The 19,861-nt window shown below is 36.5% G+C and overlaps 1 protein-coding gene across 1 annotated transcript in view; it reads left to right on the plus strand.

Annotated features, from left to right (window-relative positions):
- Positions 1–19,861, plus strand: part of LOC121389246 — a 30,026-nt gene that overhangs the window by 3,224 nt on the left and 6,941 nt on the right. Inside the window, exons 2-9 of the mRNA XM_041520848.1 lie at positions 6,782–6,903; positions 9,222–9,302; positions 9,683–9,814; positions 10,831–11,118; positions 11,805–11,921; positions 13,248–13,316; positions 13,660–13,728; positions 19,112–19,186. Coding sequence (XP_041376782.1) covers positions 6,841–6,903; positions 9,222–9,302; positions 9,683–9,814; positions 10,831–11,118; positions 11,805–11,921; positions 13,248–13,316; positions 13,660–13,728; positions 19,112–19,186 — 894 coding nt within the window. The 5' untranslated portion in view covers positions 6,782–6,840. The remainder of the gene's footprint in view (positions 1–6,781; positions 6,904–9,221; positions 9,303–9,682; positions 9,815–10,830; positions 11,119–11,804; positions 11,922–13,247; positions 13,317–13,659; positions 13,729–19,111; positions 19,187–19,861) is intronic.

Raw genomic sequence — 19,861 nt, forward strand, 5'->3', positions numbered from 1 at the left:
ATATTAGTAATTGACCTTTCGTACTTAGCGTATACTTCCTGTGGCGTTTTCGTTTAAAGTTTGCAATTCAAATTGCCTCGTGGTTAACAATTAAAGGATGTTAAACAAAATAACTTCAGTCTTTGTTGTAAAAGAACAGACAGGTACCGATAATGACAAATCAACTGTCCCTGTTCCCAGTATCCGCGGCGGGCAGCCGCCAATTAAATCGTCCCCCACAAATTCCCAAACGAATATCCCGCAGAGTAGTATCTTAAAATCTAGCACTGAACTAAAATGGTAAAAGGAATATTTAGTTAAAACAAATGCCTCTTTGTGGCTACAGTTTGAAGAAAACACCAAAGGCGAGGTTACACTTATGACGTGCTCGCTCTGCAAAACATTTCAAAAAGAAATGCAGTATAATCACGATTTTTCGGACGCATGGATCAAAGAGTCCACAAATCTGCGTGTGTCAAATGCTAAAGATCACTCGGCAACCAAAAATATAGAATATTACCACAAACAAGACACTGATGACATTGAAAAAAATGAGTCTGAGTCGGAGTCGGAGTCAGATCATCATGAATCTGAAAGTTCAACACAAAGTGATAGTGACAACAGTTTCATGGGTTTCTTAAGCCCTATCCTAATCGGCCGCGAGCGATTATTTTAGAAATCATTGACTTCCATTGCCGCATCCTAACTGTACGCGTGCGACGCGACAGATTTATATGTCACGTCGCACGCGTGCGGTTAGGATACGGCAATTGAAATCCATGATTTCTAAAATAATCGCTCATGTAGCTCGCGGCTGGTTAGGATACAGCTTTATTAAAGGACATATAGACTAGTAAGTACGTAACAATAATAAATGTCATCATTTGGTGACTATTGCCTTAATTGCTGCATTGGGTATTTAGTAATTAAATAGATCAATTATTAAACAACACAAAACATAATTTATTTCATTTTGATTTACAATGTTTTGTGACAGGTACAATTTCTTTCATGTCAGGCACAAATTGATTGGTGCAGGACATTGTGTCAGGTACACTAAAATGTTTTATTTCAAGGCTTGAGTAATACTAATATTAGACTTCAACAACAGGCGACAAAGGCTGTGTATTTCGTTCTGGCAAAAGCAAAAGATCGTCATCTATCAATAGAATGCAAACTCAAAATGTTTGACTCGATGGTTCTGCCAATATTATTATATGGATGTGTAATATGGGGATTCGAAAACAACAACATCTATAATTCTGTTCAAATCAATTTTATTAGACATATTCTCCCTGTGAAAAAAGCGACCCCAATATGCATGTTATATGGCGAACTTGGTAGAATGCCAGTCGAGTTGACTATCCACAAAAGATTAATTTGTTATTGGGCACGAGTTATCTCAGGAAATCAGTCTAAACTATTTCTATTATTATACAAATCAATGATGAGAGACCATATTAGCAATGGAACTAAATATATTGGATTGCTGCTATTAAAAATATTTTACATAACCTAGGAATGAGTAATATCTGTTTATCACAAACCTTTCTATCGGTAAAATGGCTATCACAACAAATTAGCATACGACAAAACGACCAGTATTTACAAACATGGAAAAATAATATTTCAGAATCATCGAGAGGTAAAACCTACGAACATTTCAAAGACCAATTAAATCTAGAAAATTATCTTAAAGGGACATACCCTAGTTTCAGCCCATGAAAATGCAAACTAAGTTTGGTTAATCTACAAACCTGTAACACATTTGGATAAAGTTACAATTGAGTGAAACATGAGTTTGTGATTTTGAAATGGGTCAATATCAAAATTGGTAACATTTTGTGTCCCGGCTCTAAATTATATTATAAAATGTATATATTTCCCTATTTGTTTTCACAGAATAGTACTTTGACATCTATACACAAAACCACACATATTTGTAATATATTTCGGACATTAGTTTTTAAAAAATCAGTATTTTATTTCAGAAATTATGCCGAAATCTCATGTCCCTTGCAAGGGGTGAAGTTATGTAAAGTTTAATATTGTGTCAAAAAAATATAATATTCTTTAACTTTTTCTGCATAAATGTAATCATGAGATATTAAGTAACAATACTGTGTTATTATACTTTATTTTTGATAATTATATTTTAATTATTTTTTTTACTAAATATGTGTGTCCCTTATATATATGTCCATACTGTTACCTCCATCATAAAATGTTCATAATTGGAGCTCCATGAACTTGGTCTTGTTGTACTTTCTACAAAGGATCTTCCACCTTCTGTCTTATCATTTGAATGTGGCCTTAATTCAGTAACTTGTACCAGAAGACACAAATTTTTGAACACGTAAGTATATTTATTTGTATACAAATTTTGAGCATCCATACTGTTACTGTCTTTGCATATGCCAAAATTAGAAATTACATTTTAAAACATTTAAGGAAATTATGTTGGCTAAGAGCACACCATGTACCAATCAGGCATTCTACATTTGACCTTGACCGTGTGTGCATAATTCCTAAAATATTGTAAAATTGTCCTAACTGTTATAGTCCATACTGTTACTTCACCTCTTGCAAGGGACATGAGCTTTCGGCATAATTTCTTAAATAAAATACTGATTTTTAAAAAATTAATGTACGAAATATATTACACATATGTGTGGCTTTGTGTATCGACTCCATAACTGTTACTTCTCAGACGCACGTGCGTTTTTAAAAATATGAGAAATGCATTTTGTGATATTAAAAACAACAGGATGACCAAAAACACTTCGAATGTACGGAAATAGATAATCTAAACAATAAAATCTAAGTAAAGTGTGATTTCAGTTATCAAAAAACGGCTCTAATAGTCAAAAACATGCCTTTCTGTTTAAAAACTAGGGTATGTCCCTTTAATATTATGCCTGCAAAAATGATAAAATTTAGGACTTCTAACCATTATTTACCTGTTGAGACTGGACGTTGGAATACAGTTCTATTAGAAGATAGGCTTTGAACTATTTGTGATGAAAACGATATTGGAGACGAATTTCATTATTTATTTGTATGTAGTTTTTACAATAATACACGGAAAGAATGTTTACGTCCATATTATTATATACGACCAAATATATATAAATTTAGAGAACTCATGATTAGTAAAAGAATAAGCACACTAAAAAACAGCTAAATTCATTTTTCAAGTATTTAAACGCCCATAACCACAACAATACCCAACAACAACCAAAATTACCATACATTAACCAGTTAATAAACTAAACGTCAGCATATATTTGATATATTTTAAATCGTATTACATTATTTTGTCTTTAATGTTAATTTATGAAACTTTAGTTTTATTATTATTATTATTTATTTTATTTATATCTATATATTGTAATATCAAGAATTGTAAAGTACACAGTTGTAACTGAAATATTCTGAATAATTATATTTTACAATATATCTCTACTCTGTTACATTGCGGAATGTATCTATATTGTTAATACACAAGTCTCTATAATAGCATGTATTTATATTATTAATATACATATCTTTGTAATATAATACCATGTACTGTATTTGTATCTGTATTCATATATGTACCAAGCAATGTATTCCTATTATTTGTACCCTCCTGTTAACCATCTTGTCAAAATCAGAATATGTATGTTCCTCTTACGCCGTTGCATAACGGCCTGAGTGTACTAAAGTTCTCTTCTGTTTTGTCAGGATCAACTGTACCATTTAATTGAATAAATGATAGGTGAAGAACTTTTTAAAGGTACAGTTAAGTTGGCAATCAATCATTTCTATCCTAACACCCCCTTCCCAAAACACACACTGAAAACATCCATGGCTCGCGCTGTCGGTAGCCAAATTAGCCACTGGTTAATTAAAAAATATTTTTTTTTACAAAAAATGGCTAATAAAATTTGCAAGGGGCTAAAATTGTGGCTAAGCCATTTTCTATCTTCTGATGTGAACAGACGGTTACATAATCTATCCAACACCTCAAACATAATAATAATACCAAATATTCAATTAGCGTAATAGCGTCTCGCGACCGGTAACGAGAAACGGTGTTATCCAGAATACCGCGTAGGCCTTATGGTGTTTGCTTATTTTAGACCGGCCTCGGTGGCGTCGTGGCAGGCCATCGGTCTACAGGCTGGTAGGTACTTGGTTCGGATCCCAGTCGAGGCATGGGATTTTTAATCCAGATACCGACTCCAAACCCTGAGTGAGTGCTCCGCAAGGCTCAATGGGTAGGTGTAAACCACTTGCACCGACCAGAGATCTATAACTGGTTCAACAAAGGCCATGGTTTGTGCTATCCTGCCTGTGGGAAGCGCAAATAAAAGATCCCTTGCTGCCTGTCGAAAAAAGAGTAGCCTATGTGGCGACAGCGGGTTTCCTCTTCAAAACAGTGTCAAAATGACCATATGTTTGACATCCAATAGCCGATGATAAGATAAATGTGCTCTAGTGGCGTCGTTAAATAAAACAAACTTTACTTTTTGCTTATTTTAATAATCACGGTTTTTAATTTTAACGGCATGCATTCGACATGTATGAGAGCAATGTGACGGTGATTCAATGTCTGGAATATTTGTAACTTGTTATTTTAACTTTGCAAAATGTTTGAACCAAAGTAATAAAAACAAACCGACAATGCGTGTCAATTTGAATACACATGCCAGTTCAGGGCCGAAAGTCGTGTAGTCTATCCCAAGGGCTGAGTTCCACCAGACCGAGCGAAATCAAAACGTTCGCTACACTGGTTTGTGCACTTCACGTTAAACTAAATGGACGCGACGGACACCAATCAAATAGTTCGCGAACGTTAGGAAGAAAGTTCGTTGGCTGAACTGATGATGATGATGACTAGTTTAACGTGCCCATATACCACTAGGGTTTCGAACACGCCCATCCCGAGTCCGACCTCCGATAAGATCGGCGGCCCGAATCGGGATGGGGTGGGGTGGTGGTGGCGGGGGGGGGGGGGGGGGGGGGGTAGTGTTGAAAATGGGCAGAATTTTTAAATTAGCAATTAGTAAAAAAGTTAATAGAATAAATAAAAAAAATAAAAAGTTACGAGACAAAAATAAAAAGTATTGACTGCTCTGCCGAATATTTATATAATTTGGAGCATTTTAGAAGGACAGTCCAAAAATAAATAAAAGAAAGAAAAGAGGATCGGACTATTTAATAATATTTAAAAAAAAGTAATTTCGACATAAAATGTTGAACGAAGGTCTAAATATTTAAAGTCCGATCTATATGTCCACGTGAGTGGCCTCGTTAAGGCCGTTAGGGTGCGGAGGTTGAGCCTAAGGCGAGCTGAGGAGCGGTGTCACACTCAGGGACGGGAGCAGATGACGTATCGTGGCCAAGTCTTGGAGGACGACTTCGTAGCCGGCGCCGCAGATCGTCTTGACGATTCGACGGATGGTGTTGTTGTCCATTTCTGTCAGTAGAATCGCATGGCGGTAGATCTTCTGGCGCCGGTGGGTCACAATGAGTCCCGTCCTGTTCTCTAGTAGCCTGAGTGTGTGGAGCTCATAATGGCATCCGTCTGGTAGTGGTTTCCAGTTCTGGTTGGAAAACCGGCCCCTCAGCGTCGCTGTATCCGTGGTGTCACCCTGCACGTAGTCCTGGAACTGAGCCTTGAGTTTCCCCAAGGCCAAGTGCCAGTCATCCTTGCGTGCAGGAGCGTGAGGCTGTCGCGCTGGCTGGTGGCGTCGTCTTCCTTTTCGGCGAAGTAGTGTGTGTGTGTGGGGGGGGGGGGGGGGGACGACGCAGAATGGACCGCCGCTAGCGGTTGAGCCGCCCGCTTTGACATCCCCCTGTGCCGTCCCTGGCGCACGTTCCTTCTTCCTTCCTCCTCTTCTCGTCTTCTTCTTAGAGTCCGCGTCGCCGTAAACCAAAGTCACCGTCGCCCGTGACCCGGTATACGCGACGCGGAACTCCAGCAAAGTCCCGAACGAAGCTATCATACCTCCCAGGTGTGTGTGGTGGGGGGGGGGGGGGGGGGGGGGTAAATCGAGAGCACAAGGTACAGCGTTTTGTCTCATCGCGAGCTCGAGTCGAATGGGCTGAACTGACGAAAGCTTTTGGCGCGAATATACGTCACGCTTCAGAGTCAGCTGACACCCACATGTCAAGAGACATCATTGCGGACATTAAACAATACGATTACACAGAAGTAAATCTTGATGTAAATTTGTAGAAAAACAATAGTTGTTTGCATCAATGAATAACTAACTGCAGATTCGTTTATTTCCTTTGTCTTTGTTAATTTTGTACCTACGGTCGAGAGCGCGCATGCAGATCACGGGAAATGAACATGCAGTATTTATACAAATTGCAGTTAAACGTACATTGAATTAGTTTACAATAATCATATTTGTTAGATAATGTTAGATACATATCGTTAAGACTGTGAGGTGACATTTAATAAGTTAGCTGGATTTTAAAAAGACCGTAAATTTTAATTTTATTAACGTTTTTTTCTGTTGTTGTTTTGGGGTGGGGGGGGGGGGTGTTGTTCTTTTTGTTTGTTTTATAAATTGAATATACTGTGAAGTCAGCATTCTTAGCCTAGGTATTTTGCAAGCAGAAATCGCAACAAGCATTTACCACGACGCTGAAATCAACAGCAACAACATGGCACAAATTATGAAATTGTTGGGGATGGGATTGATGGTTTACTTTAAAAAAAACCTGTAAAAAATAAAAAGCATGATTAGCTGGATTGATAAAAAAATAACTGTGACTTAAATTTTCTTGTTTTCTTTTTTTTCAGAATTATGTCGTTAGTATTAGAAGTGTTTAGTAAATCATACAGTTAGCTCATACGGAGTGATGCAGCGTGATTTGGTAGTTTACAGTATGACAAATGTAATGAGACAAACCTTGGATCTAAAGGTGAGTCCTGACATCAGTGGTGCGTATATATCGTCAGCTTATGGTAATATTTCCGCTAACGTTTCTTAACCCTCAAAATAATTTGAGCAATATTTCTATAAACTATTTACAGTTATTGCTAGAACATGTCATCATCCGTATTTACAATCCAACAACCCTTGTTTACTCGAGCTATGGAATGGTTTTTGGCGTCTGTACTGACACATGTTAAAAGTGGCAGTCCTCCTCGAAGCCATGTATACATGGCCCTCCTTTAATGGTCAAGATGCCTATAAATAAAACTCCTGGCGGAGAGTTCAAACTTCGTACCCTCACGACTCTATCATAAAGTATTTTTGGAATATATTTTGTGCTAATGGCAGATTCACAGTTGTCATATATGTCATGGATTCTATTTTTCAACTTTGTATATTGTTTTGGTGTTTTACTGGTAGGTGGATTAACGTATACTACGGTCACTTCTTTCGGGGGAAAAAAGACTTTCTTTTTCAAAGGAAGGTAACTTTTTAGAAGACCTTGATAAGCTTAATATAAATAGACGTCGAAACCATTGCGATGGTTACCCCCCCCCCCCCCCCCCCCTCTTTAATTTGACACCGCATTTTTGTAAATAATCTTCACGATTTTGCCTTTGCACTTATTCCAAAGGCTTATTCCATCCAGAAATTATCTTACAATATTTACGTAATACTGACTTTTATTGTAAATTTTAAGTTGATCTATCTGTGATATTTATATTTTTTCACCGTGTTTTAATTTAACTGTTGAATTTTTATACTGATGTTGATCATCACTTACTGTTTGCATTTACCATAGTTTGACACCCAATAACCGATGCATTTTACGGGCTGGGGTGTCGTTAAACATTCAGTCATTGTTTTGTTCACATTAATACTAACATTCCACAAGTTACAATTGTCATCAAATATATCTAAAGCTTGTTGCATATCTTCAGGTATTTCAGAAAAAATTAATGTATCATGTGTATTAATTGTACGAAATGTCAATAAATGTATGTAATTTGTTTTGGCAATGTTCTTTTACTGTGACGATGTAACAGAGTGGTCCTGGTTTTGATAGTGTTAGGGATTATTGCATTTTAGAAACGTGGTCCTGGTGATGGTAGTGACAAGGATTGTTGTTATGATGTTTGTTTTATTTTAGGAAAGTAGTTCTGGTGATGGTAGTGACAAGGATTGTTGTTATGATGTTTGTTTTATTTTAGGAAAGTGGGTTTGGTGATGGTAGTGACAAGGATTACAGTGATGATGTTTGTTTTATTTTAGGAGCATGGTCCTGGTTTAGGTGGTGTTAAGGTTTATTGTTTGTATGTTTTATTTAAGGAGTGTGGACCTGGTCTTGATAGTGTTACGGATTATTGTAATGTTTGTTTTATTTAAGGAGAGCGATCCGGGTGATGGCAGTGACAAGGATTATTCTCATTATTTTGAGGAAGATGAAGTTGCAATAACATTTCTGTTTTCTCTTTTTGATTAACAGTGGGTTATTTCTTTAAATAATCGACGCACTCGATGGTAGATTGGTTATTTAAGTATAAAATAAAAACGCACGCATGCACATACAAAGAGGTATTACATAAACTCGTTCATTGTATTTTGTACATCACAGTTATTATACATCCATTTTCGTTTTCTAAATATCTACGTCACATCCCGTTCCAGTAAGATATGAAGGAAATAATTTATTTATCGACGCACTCAACACATTTAATTACGGTTATATGGCGTCGGACATATGGTTAAGGACCACACAGATATTGAGAGAGGAAACCTACTGTCGCCACTCCATGGGCTACTCTTTGCGATTAGCAGCAAGGGATCTTTTATATGCACCATCCCACAGACAGAATAGCACATACCACGGCCTTTCATACACCAGTCGTGATGCACTGGCTAGAACGAGAAATAGCCAATGGGCCCACCGTCGGGGATCGATCCCAAACCGACCGCGCATCAAGCGAGAGCTTTTCCAATGGGCTACATCCCGCCCTCCAGTAAGATATAGCCACGCTCCCAACAGTACCCCTCCAAGATCGTCGACAAATTAACCAAACCCCTGGATATGACTAAACGAATATAGTTTTATTTTAGAGATGGAGTGGCGGACAAAATGATCCTATTAAAGTCACTCTCTAGTACAGGATACGTTGATAACGATTGAATTTCTTGTCAGTTTTCACGTCTACGCGGGGTCTGTCGAGACTGCTAACGTATCAACGCAACCGCATCAAAATAAAGTCATATAGCTAATGTTTATGGTCTAAAATGTAAATAAGAATGCCAGCGTTTACATTGTAGGATGTAAAAGGCAAGAGAAGAAGACTTAAAAGACAAGTTAGAAGATACACTAGACAAAGAGTAGGACCCGAAGAAGAAGTTGTAAGTTTATTTTTGCTTCCATTGAACTATCTCTCTTGACACCTATATATTTCTTATTTTTGAGAACGAGATTCACAGCTGATGCTGATCTATTTATAATACAGTATACTGAGCTCGAAAAACAATATTCAGGTATAGTAATAGAGGGTCTAGTCCAGATGGACAAGAAGACTTTGCTGAACCAAAGGGTTTTGTTTTATGCAGAGGGCAGCTTCCCACAGTATCCTTGGACCTAGTGTTTGTTATTTGTGAAAAAATATACTACTGACCTAAAGGGATTCCATCCACCCCCACCCCCACCCACTCCCGAGGGCAGCTGCCTCCTCCCCCGTCGCCATGTTTCTCTCTGGTGTTGAATCTTGTTCTTTGTGATGGTGCAGATTACGGAGGAGGTAGAGAGCGAGTACTATGAGACAGACTCAGACGGGTCCGTGGAGTCGTGGCAACTAGACCCAATAGGGGTCCAAGTGAACAATGCTAGAAAACAACGCAAACAGATCCATGAAAAATACGTGAGTAATTCATTTATTGCAAATACTACATGAGTGGCCGTTAGATACCATTTATCGTAGGAACACTCCTGGACTAAATCAAACAAAAGTAGAACTGTAAAATGTTACCCAGCTTCTTTATGGACTTATTGTGCCTGTTAATTGTCAAATTGGGAGGGAATGAATGAATGAATTAATTAATTAACGACACCCTAGCACGAAAAATACATCGGCTATTGGGTGTCAAACTATGGTAATGAAAACAAATAAAGTGATGATCAACATCAATATAAGAATTCAAGATTTAAACAAAAACAGTGTAAAGAACTGTGCAAAAATACAAATATCACAGATACATACTGACGTTTACTCAAAATTTCAATTGTGTGCTGTATTGGCCATTCTCAAAGAGAATGTTACACCCCTGCACCACGGTGAGGTTATATCACGTGCAGGGGAAATTGGGAGGGTAGCAACTTTACTCAGGGCACTAAATGTAGTCTCCATATATGTTTTATTTTTAAAATTATCTGATATATCACAATGAATTAATTAATATTAGGCATATGTAACGTATTTTAAGTATATACAATGCATGTATTTATTGTGGGTTTTTTTTTATTATTTTCATTAGCAACATTATCTGCAATTTAACAAAGACACATAAAGATGTAAAAGTTAGTTTCAACTTTGTCATGTCGAATGTTAAATTCAAATTTTTTAGGCAATATATAATTTTCTCTCCGATGTGAAATAGGCATATGTGATAATTTATGTACCACATGCATTTGTCTGCACTGGCGTCAAACGATGTCCTTTTGTATAGGCCACTTTCAACTTGGCAAATCAAGTTCTGCCTTCCAGTTTCTTTATATTAACTTTGATGGGTTTTGATGAATAATTGTTATACACATCTTAGAGATAATGTTTTCCCTATTTTTCTCTTTTTAAAATTAATAATTGTGTATGGTAAGCATTTGTTTGGCGTTTCTGCAATACATGCAGTAAGACTAAAACGTTATTCTGCTTCGTTTTAGGGTCACAATCCCGTATTTCAAACAAAATCTATTATGACAAGGAGAGAGACGGATAAAAAATTCCAACCAGAAAAACAGAAGACGACCAAAGAGGTTCTAAAATCTGAAATGAAGACAAAACGGAAAGAGAATCAGGATGATGACTTTATTGATGACAGCTCATTTAACGAACGACGTAAAACACCCTTCTTGACGGAATATGCATACAAGCTGTCCATGAACAGACGGTTTGAAGATGAGGGTTTTTGGGATGACCCTGCCACTAAAGCAACAGCTGGAGAGCTTTTTGTACGTTTCTGAAATATTACGTTCAATGGGGATACGTTTCAAGCTTGTGGTTACTACAGGTGTTTAGGTTATTACACGTGTATTAATTATTTCAGAACAGATCTAAGATTTGCTTTAATATGAAGGGTCAGTGTTTTAGTCTATTCAACACAGCTACCTAAAATCACCACACGAATCTTGATCGTATTGGATGTGCCCCCTCCTTGTGCGTTTTGTCATTTACTTATTTCTAATATCCTGGATAGTTCAGAGTGTGTTTAGTTTGTGCATGACTAATGTAAATAGTTATTTAGTTTAACAATGTGAAAATTGCCATCTGCTGGTGTTTTGGATGTAAAGCGTCAGCTGGCGACTACGCAATGACATACTGATATGTTCAGAGTTGCATGGGCAAACGATCCCATTGAATCACTCTTTGACCGCTACTAACACGATCTTAAAACAGTAAAACAGTCAAATATAATGTCCACAACATTCTGGGCACAATCGACGGATACCGAGCCCGGGGAAAGTCACCCTGATTGACAATCCAACCCCCATTCTTATTGAACCACTTCTAAGAAAAAAATCTATGTACGGTCATTTGCCTTTAATGAATAAGTGCATTTGTATTGTACTGTGCTCTTTGGTCTGCTTATTAATATAACAATGTAAGTGTCCTAGTAACTGTACATTATATTTTGTAGGGACTGGACAAGTTAGACGAACAACTGTATGGCCGTGGTGTGGACGATTCAGAAAGACGTACAGACGGGTCTGAAAAGGACAAGGATTCTGAAGAGGAAAGCATTAAGGATATTGAAGTAAATAGGTGTTCCGATGTATTTGTATTAGACGTTTTTGTAAGGACACGATTTTTAAAGTCCTAGCATACAAGCATTCTCAGATTACTGATAAAGCAATACATGTCTTGTACCAGGCTCAAAATGTGTTCGTATCACTTAAGTTCAAGGGCCGTATCTCTGTGAATCGCCATGAAAGTTAACCTTGATTAGTAACAGAACATGACAATGTTAAACTCAAACATTTATATCAGTATCTACAGGCATTTCAAAACAAAAGTCTGGAAAACAAATTTTCATAGATCCTAAGTTCAAAGGTCATAATAGGAAAATTGCTATGAAAGTCAAACTCGATCTGTAACAAAACATTGTAAAGCTATATACAAAATTACAGGTCAATATCTTGAGGAATTTCAAAATAAGTCCGTAAAGAAAACTGTTTTCGTATATCCTAAGTTCAAGGGCCATAACTCTGTCAAAAATGGGTAAATTGTCATAAAAGTCAAACTTGATCTTTCGTAGTACATGCACAAGACATACACAAATTGCAGCTCAGTTTCTTGAGGCATTGTGAAAACAACACCCGGAAAACGATATATGGGACGGATGGATATACGGACAGAAGAAGAGAGATGAAACCTATAGTTCCTTCCATTTGGACCGGTAGGGGACTAATAAAGTGAATAACGGTTTTACAACAAACTGATGGTATGGTAATATTCTGAAAGTGATCGTCGCACAACCTATGTTGCTGAATAGAAAAAAAAACTATTAACTAACACACTACTTTATAACTGGGTGTTTTAACTACGGTTATTTGAGCTTTCAGACCATCATGGTCATTAGCAACATTCGTTAATGCGCACGCATGATTGTTTTAGGTACACTGTTGACAATTTTCAGACAGTGCACACTTGCTATAGTTTTAAAGTACATCTTAGTACATAAAGATCAAAGGCTGTCGTCGGAGTTTTCTACCATTGTAACATTGGATATAAAGATACTGATATTCTAAGCAAGAACATATATTAGATCTCTAATTGTAGTCGCCAAAAAGGCTCTGTTAAATGGACACATGCCACTTTAAACTCTTTTAAAGTTTACATTGTTTTACATCCACAATACATCATTTGTTCTTATGTCGTTTTTCATTAACAATAAAAAAAGACATAATATTTTATTTTCAGTGTCATGATAGAGCACGCTGATGGTGATCCTCAGTTAACTGTTGGTACATTTTAAACAGAATATCTCACTACAAATAGCGTAAGACTGTCTTAAAGTTAGGACTGTTTTACATCTACAGCACGTCTACTTCTTGTGTAGATAAACCAATGGTATTTTCAGGATTATGGAGATTCTTGCCCAAACAAATCGATCAGTCCAGCCATGAAGCCAGCCTCGGATAGTTCAGTGGTAAGAAATTATGCACTATGGTTATGATTATCGCTTAGTTTTGAAACAAACATTAACTTCACTATTTTATATCAAATCAAAATTTTAAGGAACTTTATGTAGCTCAATGAAAGAGTGCTCACCTGAGTTGATCCACATGGTTATTTTCCATTCCAATAAATGCTTCACCACTGATATACCAAGAGTCATGGTAACTGTCCTTTCGTCTGTGCAGATATCCATATAAATAACATTTACTGGTAATCCATATTGAGAGACGTTTTCTAGAGCAGTTATTAGAATTATGTATCATCAAACAAGGCTTCTTTTCCAGGTACTCTAAAACTGACAAATCTGTTTTCAGAATTCAGAGGATTTTCCAGGAAAGAAACCAACCAGTCCAGCCATAAAGTCAGCCTCAGCTAGCTCGCTGGTGAGACAGCTTGTGCTATGTTTGCCAGTCTCAGAAGCTTCTTCGGGCCTCGCCGTGAAACCCAAATTGAGGGGAGTAATTAATATATCTCCTAACTCCAAACCTTTTAAGATATTCCTACATTGAGCAAATGACATTTAATCCTTTTGTGGTATATATTGTTTAAATATTCACATACTAAGGGGATCTACAAATTACTCTTGATGATCTAGTATCAGGAGAATGATGTGATGCCTGAGTGGTAGTGTCACGGGGATCCTATAATACCCGTAACTGAATAAAACACATTTATCCAAATATCTCTCCTAACTGTATATCTATTAGATCTCTCTGTATCGGGCAGTCCAATACCCGAATGGCTCGGCTCTAGGTATATCAGAGATAAGATCTTATATAAAGTATATATATATATAGTACGTTTAGTTCACTAGAAAACACAACAAAACACAATACACTTTGGAATCTGTATTACGCTGACAAATATATTTGCCGCAGTTAATTAATTAACAACAACAATAATAATAACAACCCAGAACTAATCACTTAATTAGTTAATCTCTAGGTGTCTAGTTTACAAAATATTATAATCACTTCACCGTGATACAACACACACACGTGTGATAATTGAGAAACGCTGCCAGGGGAACTTAATTAATAAAGGAATTACAACTCTATTCCAACTGGTTAATTTTTAATTAACCCTTAACTACTCATTCAGTAACCGTATAATACAGAATTAATACCGGTACCTATCACAATAAAGACAATAACCTACAGTTTACCTAGGTCCTCTAGGATGACTGGTTAAGCTTTAATAATTTTAGAACAGTGAAGCCTACCATTTACTTCGTCAGATTACTGGAGACACTGTCTAAATAATATTGGTATAATACAGTATTAAAATATTTAAAGTCACATCAATCACATCAAGGTTATACAACAGAGCAGAAAAATATATTTACCACGTCCGGACTGAACTTATATAGATCGTTCAGTGGACGACGTTCGTTCCCCTGCAGCCTTCCAAAGTTTCTCCTCGATATCTCTAAAATCCTATCTATTTATTCAAAACTCTCAGAGACAGCGAAAATCGCCTGGGGGCACAACGCGGTACCTCACCTATCATGTGAAATTTCCAACACTCCCAGAGTCGATATATTTTCTTAGATAGCCAGACTTACTGTCGCGAGTTCACCAGCAATACCCCGGTCATAAACCGCAGTACCGGAGTTATTACGTAACTACTGGCCACATGGCCTCCACGCCTGTTCTGGGTATGTATTAGGGGGTACGGTCGCGCGGAGGTATTACGTAACCAAGTGCCTATCTGGTCTAAGTGCATATTGGGATGCACGGTCGCGCGGAGGTATTACGTAACCGAGCTGCAGACGGCCCTCTAAAACAATTAACATCGCCACAGACGAAAAGATAAGAGCATGTTCCGTCACAGGTAGCTCCATTTAAACGGCGAGTAGCTGCTTCAACGTTATGCAGTATATGATAAATATTAAGATGACAGTTTACCAATCAGCACTTCACCTGGTCAGATTTCTAAAGGCAAGTAAATTAAATATAGGATTAAATACTGTCATGGCTGCCATGTTTTGACAGGACTTGTTATAAAGTGTTGCTTCATTTGACTGGCACATTACTGTACTTCTATGTGTACTAGTACCATGTTCGAGTGTGCTTGGAACATGTGCGTGGTACCACTAACATTAGTTTAACGGATTGTGTTCAGAACCAAGGTAGTCAAAGTCGCTTGTTATATCTGAAACCAGCAGCATAGCCCTTCCCATTTTAAAAATGTACTGTAAAGGCAAATGGTTATAGTATTTATATACATGTATATATCTATGGCGTATAAGTATATACACATGTTACTTTTGTCCTACATGAGATTTGATATAATAAACAACAGTAAGAACTTGTAATGTACTGAATGTCAATAGAATAAATTACTAGCATGTGAATCCATACTTCAGATAATAACATGTTTTCTATTTTCAATGGAAATGTCGAGTTAAGGTACACAGTCAACGTTCGTCGATATACAAACGTGGTATATATATATATATATATATATATATATATATATATATATATATATATATATATATATATATATATATATATATATATTAGTGTCGTTCTCGTATCGTATCATATTTATTTAGTAATCGGCTTTAAGTCTGGTAGGTGCTTGGTTCACATCCCAGTATCAGCTTTATTTAAAGTATCCTACGGACTCCTATCTAAACGAAAATGACCGAACCTGGATAACAACGGGATTTTTAAAAATCAGTCTTTTATTCAGTAACAACACGATAGCGATAACAACACCCTGTAACAAATAGAGTACAATATAGTGTCTACTAAATATATAATAAAATCCAAATATATCCATATAAAATTACAAATCATAAAATATTACTCAAAATTCATATATTATTCAAAATCATAATAATAACTTAAAATATATTTACTATTTATTAACGTTACTGGCTTTAGAATATTTAAAATGAAATAATATTTAACTTTATAAATTACTTTTATCCAATTGTATTAAACATTACATATATTTAAAATATACAAAATAAACATAGGATAACTACTAAATTGATATAATACTAATCTTCTTTCACATACCCTGTGAAGTTAACAAAGGTATGTTTCTACTCGGTTAATCCAAAGCAACCTAAATACCTAAATAAACAAATAAGCTATATAAATAACTTATTACATAAAATATAAAAAATATACATTGTTATATCCTCTTATTACAACATACATTAACATAAAAGAAATAGCTTCTTATTTAAAATATCCACATAGTTCAATGATAAACAAAATGTAAAAACAAATAACAATGTGAATATCAGCCAAGTTACCAACTAATATACATGTAAAAATATACAATATTGCTCTATTACTCCAGCTAAATACATAACCAGACTACCAACATATAATATATTTCATTCAAACAATTATACCACTATAATTATAATGAAATTATATGGATTAAATTTTATTTCTAACCTGTTAAGAACTTCCAACTCCGACTTCACTCGTAGCCAACTATTGTTTAAGGTCAGAAAGCCAGTCTAAAGAACAGGACAAAAGGTGAACACATCACGTTGTTGTGTATTGCACTGTTTGGGAAAACGTGAACTTTAAACTCAGTTCATAGTGCCTGCACTGAAATACAATTGATATGTTAAATACAAGAACAGCCTGTATTTTATGTAACATGAAAACAAATTATTAGTTACTTTAAAAGATATTTCGTCATTCAGCTACCAGTTAGGTAGTACTAAACTAAATAACTTCCGGTTGGGTCAAAGTTCGAGGTGCACCCAACTTTTGATAGAGAAGTTAACACCACAAATCCTGTAATTGGTGATAAATGTGAGTGTGTTGGTTGTGAAGAAAACCGTTTTTGAACATCTGGGCAAAAACATGTATTGTATTTTATTTTATCTAGTACCACTGTGTCAAGTAGTATTGTGCTTGAAACATGTATGGGGTACCTGTAAACAAAAGTACTAAAATGTTGTGTGGAACTAGGAGAGTCATAGACGCTACCCGTTATCTCTGAAATGAGCAGCTTCACTCCCGGTGTGTTCTGATTCACTTTAAGGGTGAGGGGTGGTAGTACTTATATCCGTGGTGTTTCTGTCGATTGATACAATACAGGTAGGAGTTTTACCCACATATGTTACTATTGTCGTCTATGGAATTTGATTTGGTAATATACTCCCTTTACCACAAACAACCTGAAATAAAACATTAGTTACATGAAATAAATCATTTACATTTAAAACTTATTGATACTTTAAAACCCACGTGTACTACATACCCCCACCCTCCATGAAATGATGTCCCCATCATTTACCAGCAATAAGGTTAAGCAATGTATCAAGTACTTTACAGTCATTTGTTAAAATACCATCTGAAATAAGCGATGTCATAAGGTTAGCTCTCACAATCCAAATTGGCTGTGCTGTAACCGACATCACGTACATATCGCGGCATATCCATTTTTGGACATTTAGCTACCAGTTAGCCTTTAGCACAAACGACATGAAAGGAAACATTAGTTACATAAAATAAATTATTTACATTTAAAACTAATTGATACGCTAAACCCACGTGTACTACATTAGCATTACTGCCAAAGAGCTATATAGTGCTGCAAACGTATCACTACACATTTAACATGAATTACATTTAAGTTTGTGGGTACAGTGATGACGATAAAAAGGCTTCAGATTAGCATATTTTGCCAGAATATCTCTTTCTTGTCCCCTGTCTCGTACACTTATGGGTGCAAGGCCCTTGCGCTTAACGCCTAGCAAAATCTTGGCTGGACAGCCCAGTTACACGCGATTGTCCAGGACAGTCTGTTTGAATGAAGTGTAACGTTAAGATTAAACTGAATTTGTTAGATTTTAATAACATGTAATATGAAATCCATGATAAAACTCGTGTCTCTGCACACGGTAGGTTCGAAAGGATGTAAATCTCCGGTCACACTGTCAAGGATCGCCTGGCCGGGTCCACGAAGGATGAAAACCTCACGGATGACCCCGGATAGTGGTCTATCCACGGTACCCTATGGATGCACCACGGTTTAACTAAGGGTTTCGACGGATAAACCAAGGATTATTAAGGATAGGGATTAGATGACAACGGGGAGCGCTGCGGATCACTAAGGATCGGTACAGTTTAGTACGGACCACAACGGATTGTCACGAATGATGCCGGATCGTATCCGTGGCTAACCCGGCGTCCTGATCCTTGACAGTGTGACCAGGGCTTGAGGCCGGGGATTACTACGATTAAGTACGGATAAGTACGATTTAAGTACGGTTTATTGCGGATTAGAACGGATTATTACGTTCTTCTACGGATCATTAAGTGTGTACTACCGTTGTTAGATCCGTAATGATTTTTTGGACACGTTCAAAATGTTCACGGACATACAAGTACTATTACGATTGATCAGGGATTTAATACGGACAGCTACGTGCCTCTGTGGACTACAACGGATTGTCACGAATGCCTTTGGGTCGTATCCGTGGCTAACCCGGCGTCCTGATCCTTGAAAGTGTGACCGGGGTTTTAGGCAAAGTCGTGATTGCTTCCATGATCTACTATTAGGTGCTCGTCCTTAGGATGACCGCCACTCCTATTGGGAGTAAATAAAACTGATTTGTTTTGTACATTTTAAATAATATATTTTCGCTGGACAATCGACATATCCTGAAAATCCTACATATTAATTAATGCAAACTTCTGTTGCACCTATGGAATTATTATGGCCCCGTGGGCCAATTTGTTTCTCGGTTGTGGTGGTACTATCAAAAGTACTTTATTACAGGAGTTTACTGACAGCGATGCTGAATCTAAAACCAAAGTCATTCAATGCAGTACAGATCACGCAGAACTTAAAAAGGTAACGTTTGTTGTAGTATTTTTAAGTATAACCATTTTCGTAAATATATAAATGCACTATTAGCTAAAACTTTTACCAGTAAGGTCTTCATATTAATACTTTGGAAATATATATATCAAGACCTCTCTGTAAATCGGAATTCCATCAAAACCGGACATTTTACAGCGCCCTTTTTTAAAACCAGTACAGAACTTAACCTCTCTAAACTGGATCCCTCTAGAAACCGGGCATTTGTCTTGGCCCCAAGGGTGTCCAGTTAAGGGGTTGTTTTTTACCTTGTTTGTGTGTGTGTCTAAGAAAAGATTTTTCAGTGAAATTGTTTTTCTTATTTTATTTTTTACAAGGTTATTATTAAAAATAAATTAATACTTCATACCACCACGATGCCAGAGTTTGTCCATTTTCTCTAAAAGTTGCTACTACTAACTTTTGAAGTCCTCTATGAATCACAAAATGTGGGTTTACCTGGAAATAAAGAATACAGTTAATAATTAGAAGAGTTGAAATTAACGCAGACAAAGTTTAATTGCTTTGGCATTACTCCTCCATAGTCAGCCTATGAACTTCTCAGCCTACCCTGGTATATATAATATATATGACAAATTTGTTTCTGATATTTTTAAATTGTATTGCAAATATTTCTAAAGGACAAGTTGGAGGTTTTTAACCGTATTT

The sequence above is a fragment of the Gigantopelta aegis genome, chromosome 3, assembly GCF_016097555.1.
Source record: "Gigantopelta aegis isolate Gae_Host chromosome 3, Gae_host_genome, whole genome shotgun sequence".
Taxonomy (NCBI): Eukaryota; Metazoa; Mollusca; class Gastropoda; order Neomphalida; family Peltospiridae; genus Gigantopelta; species Gigantopelta aegis.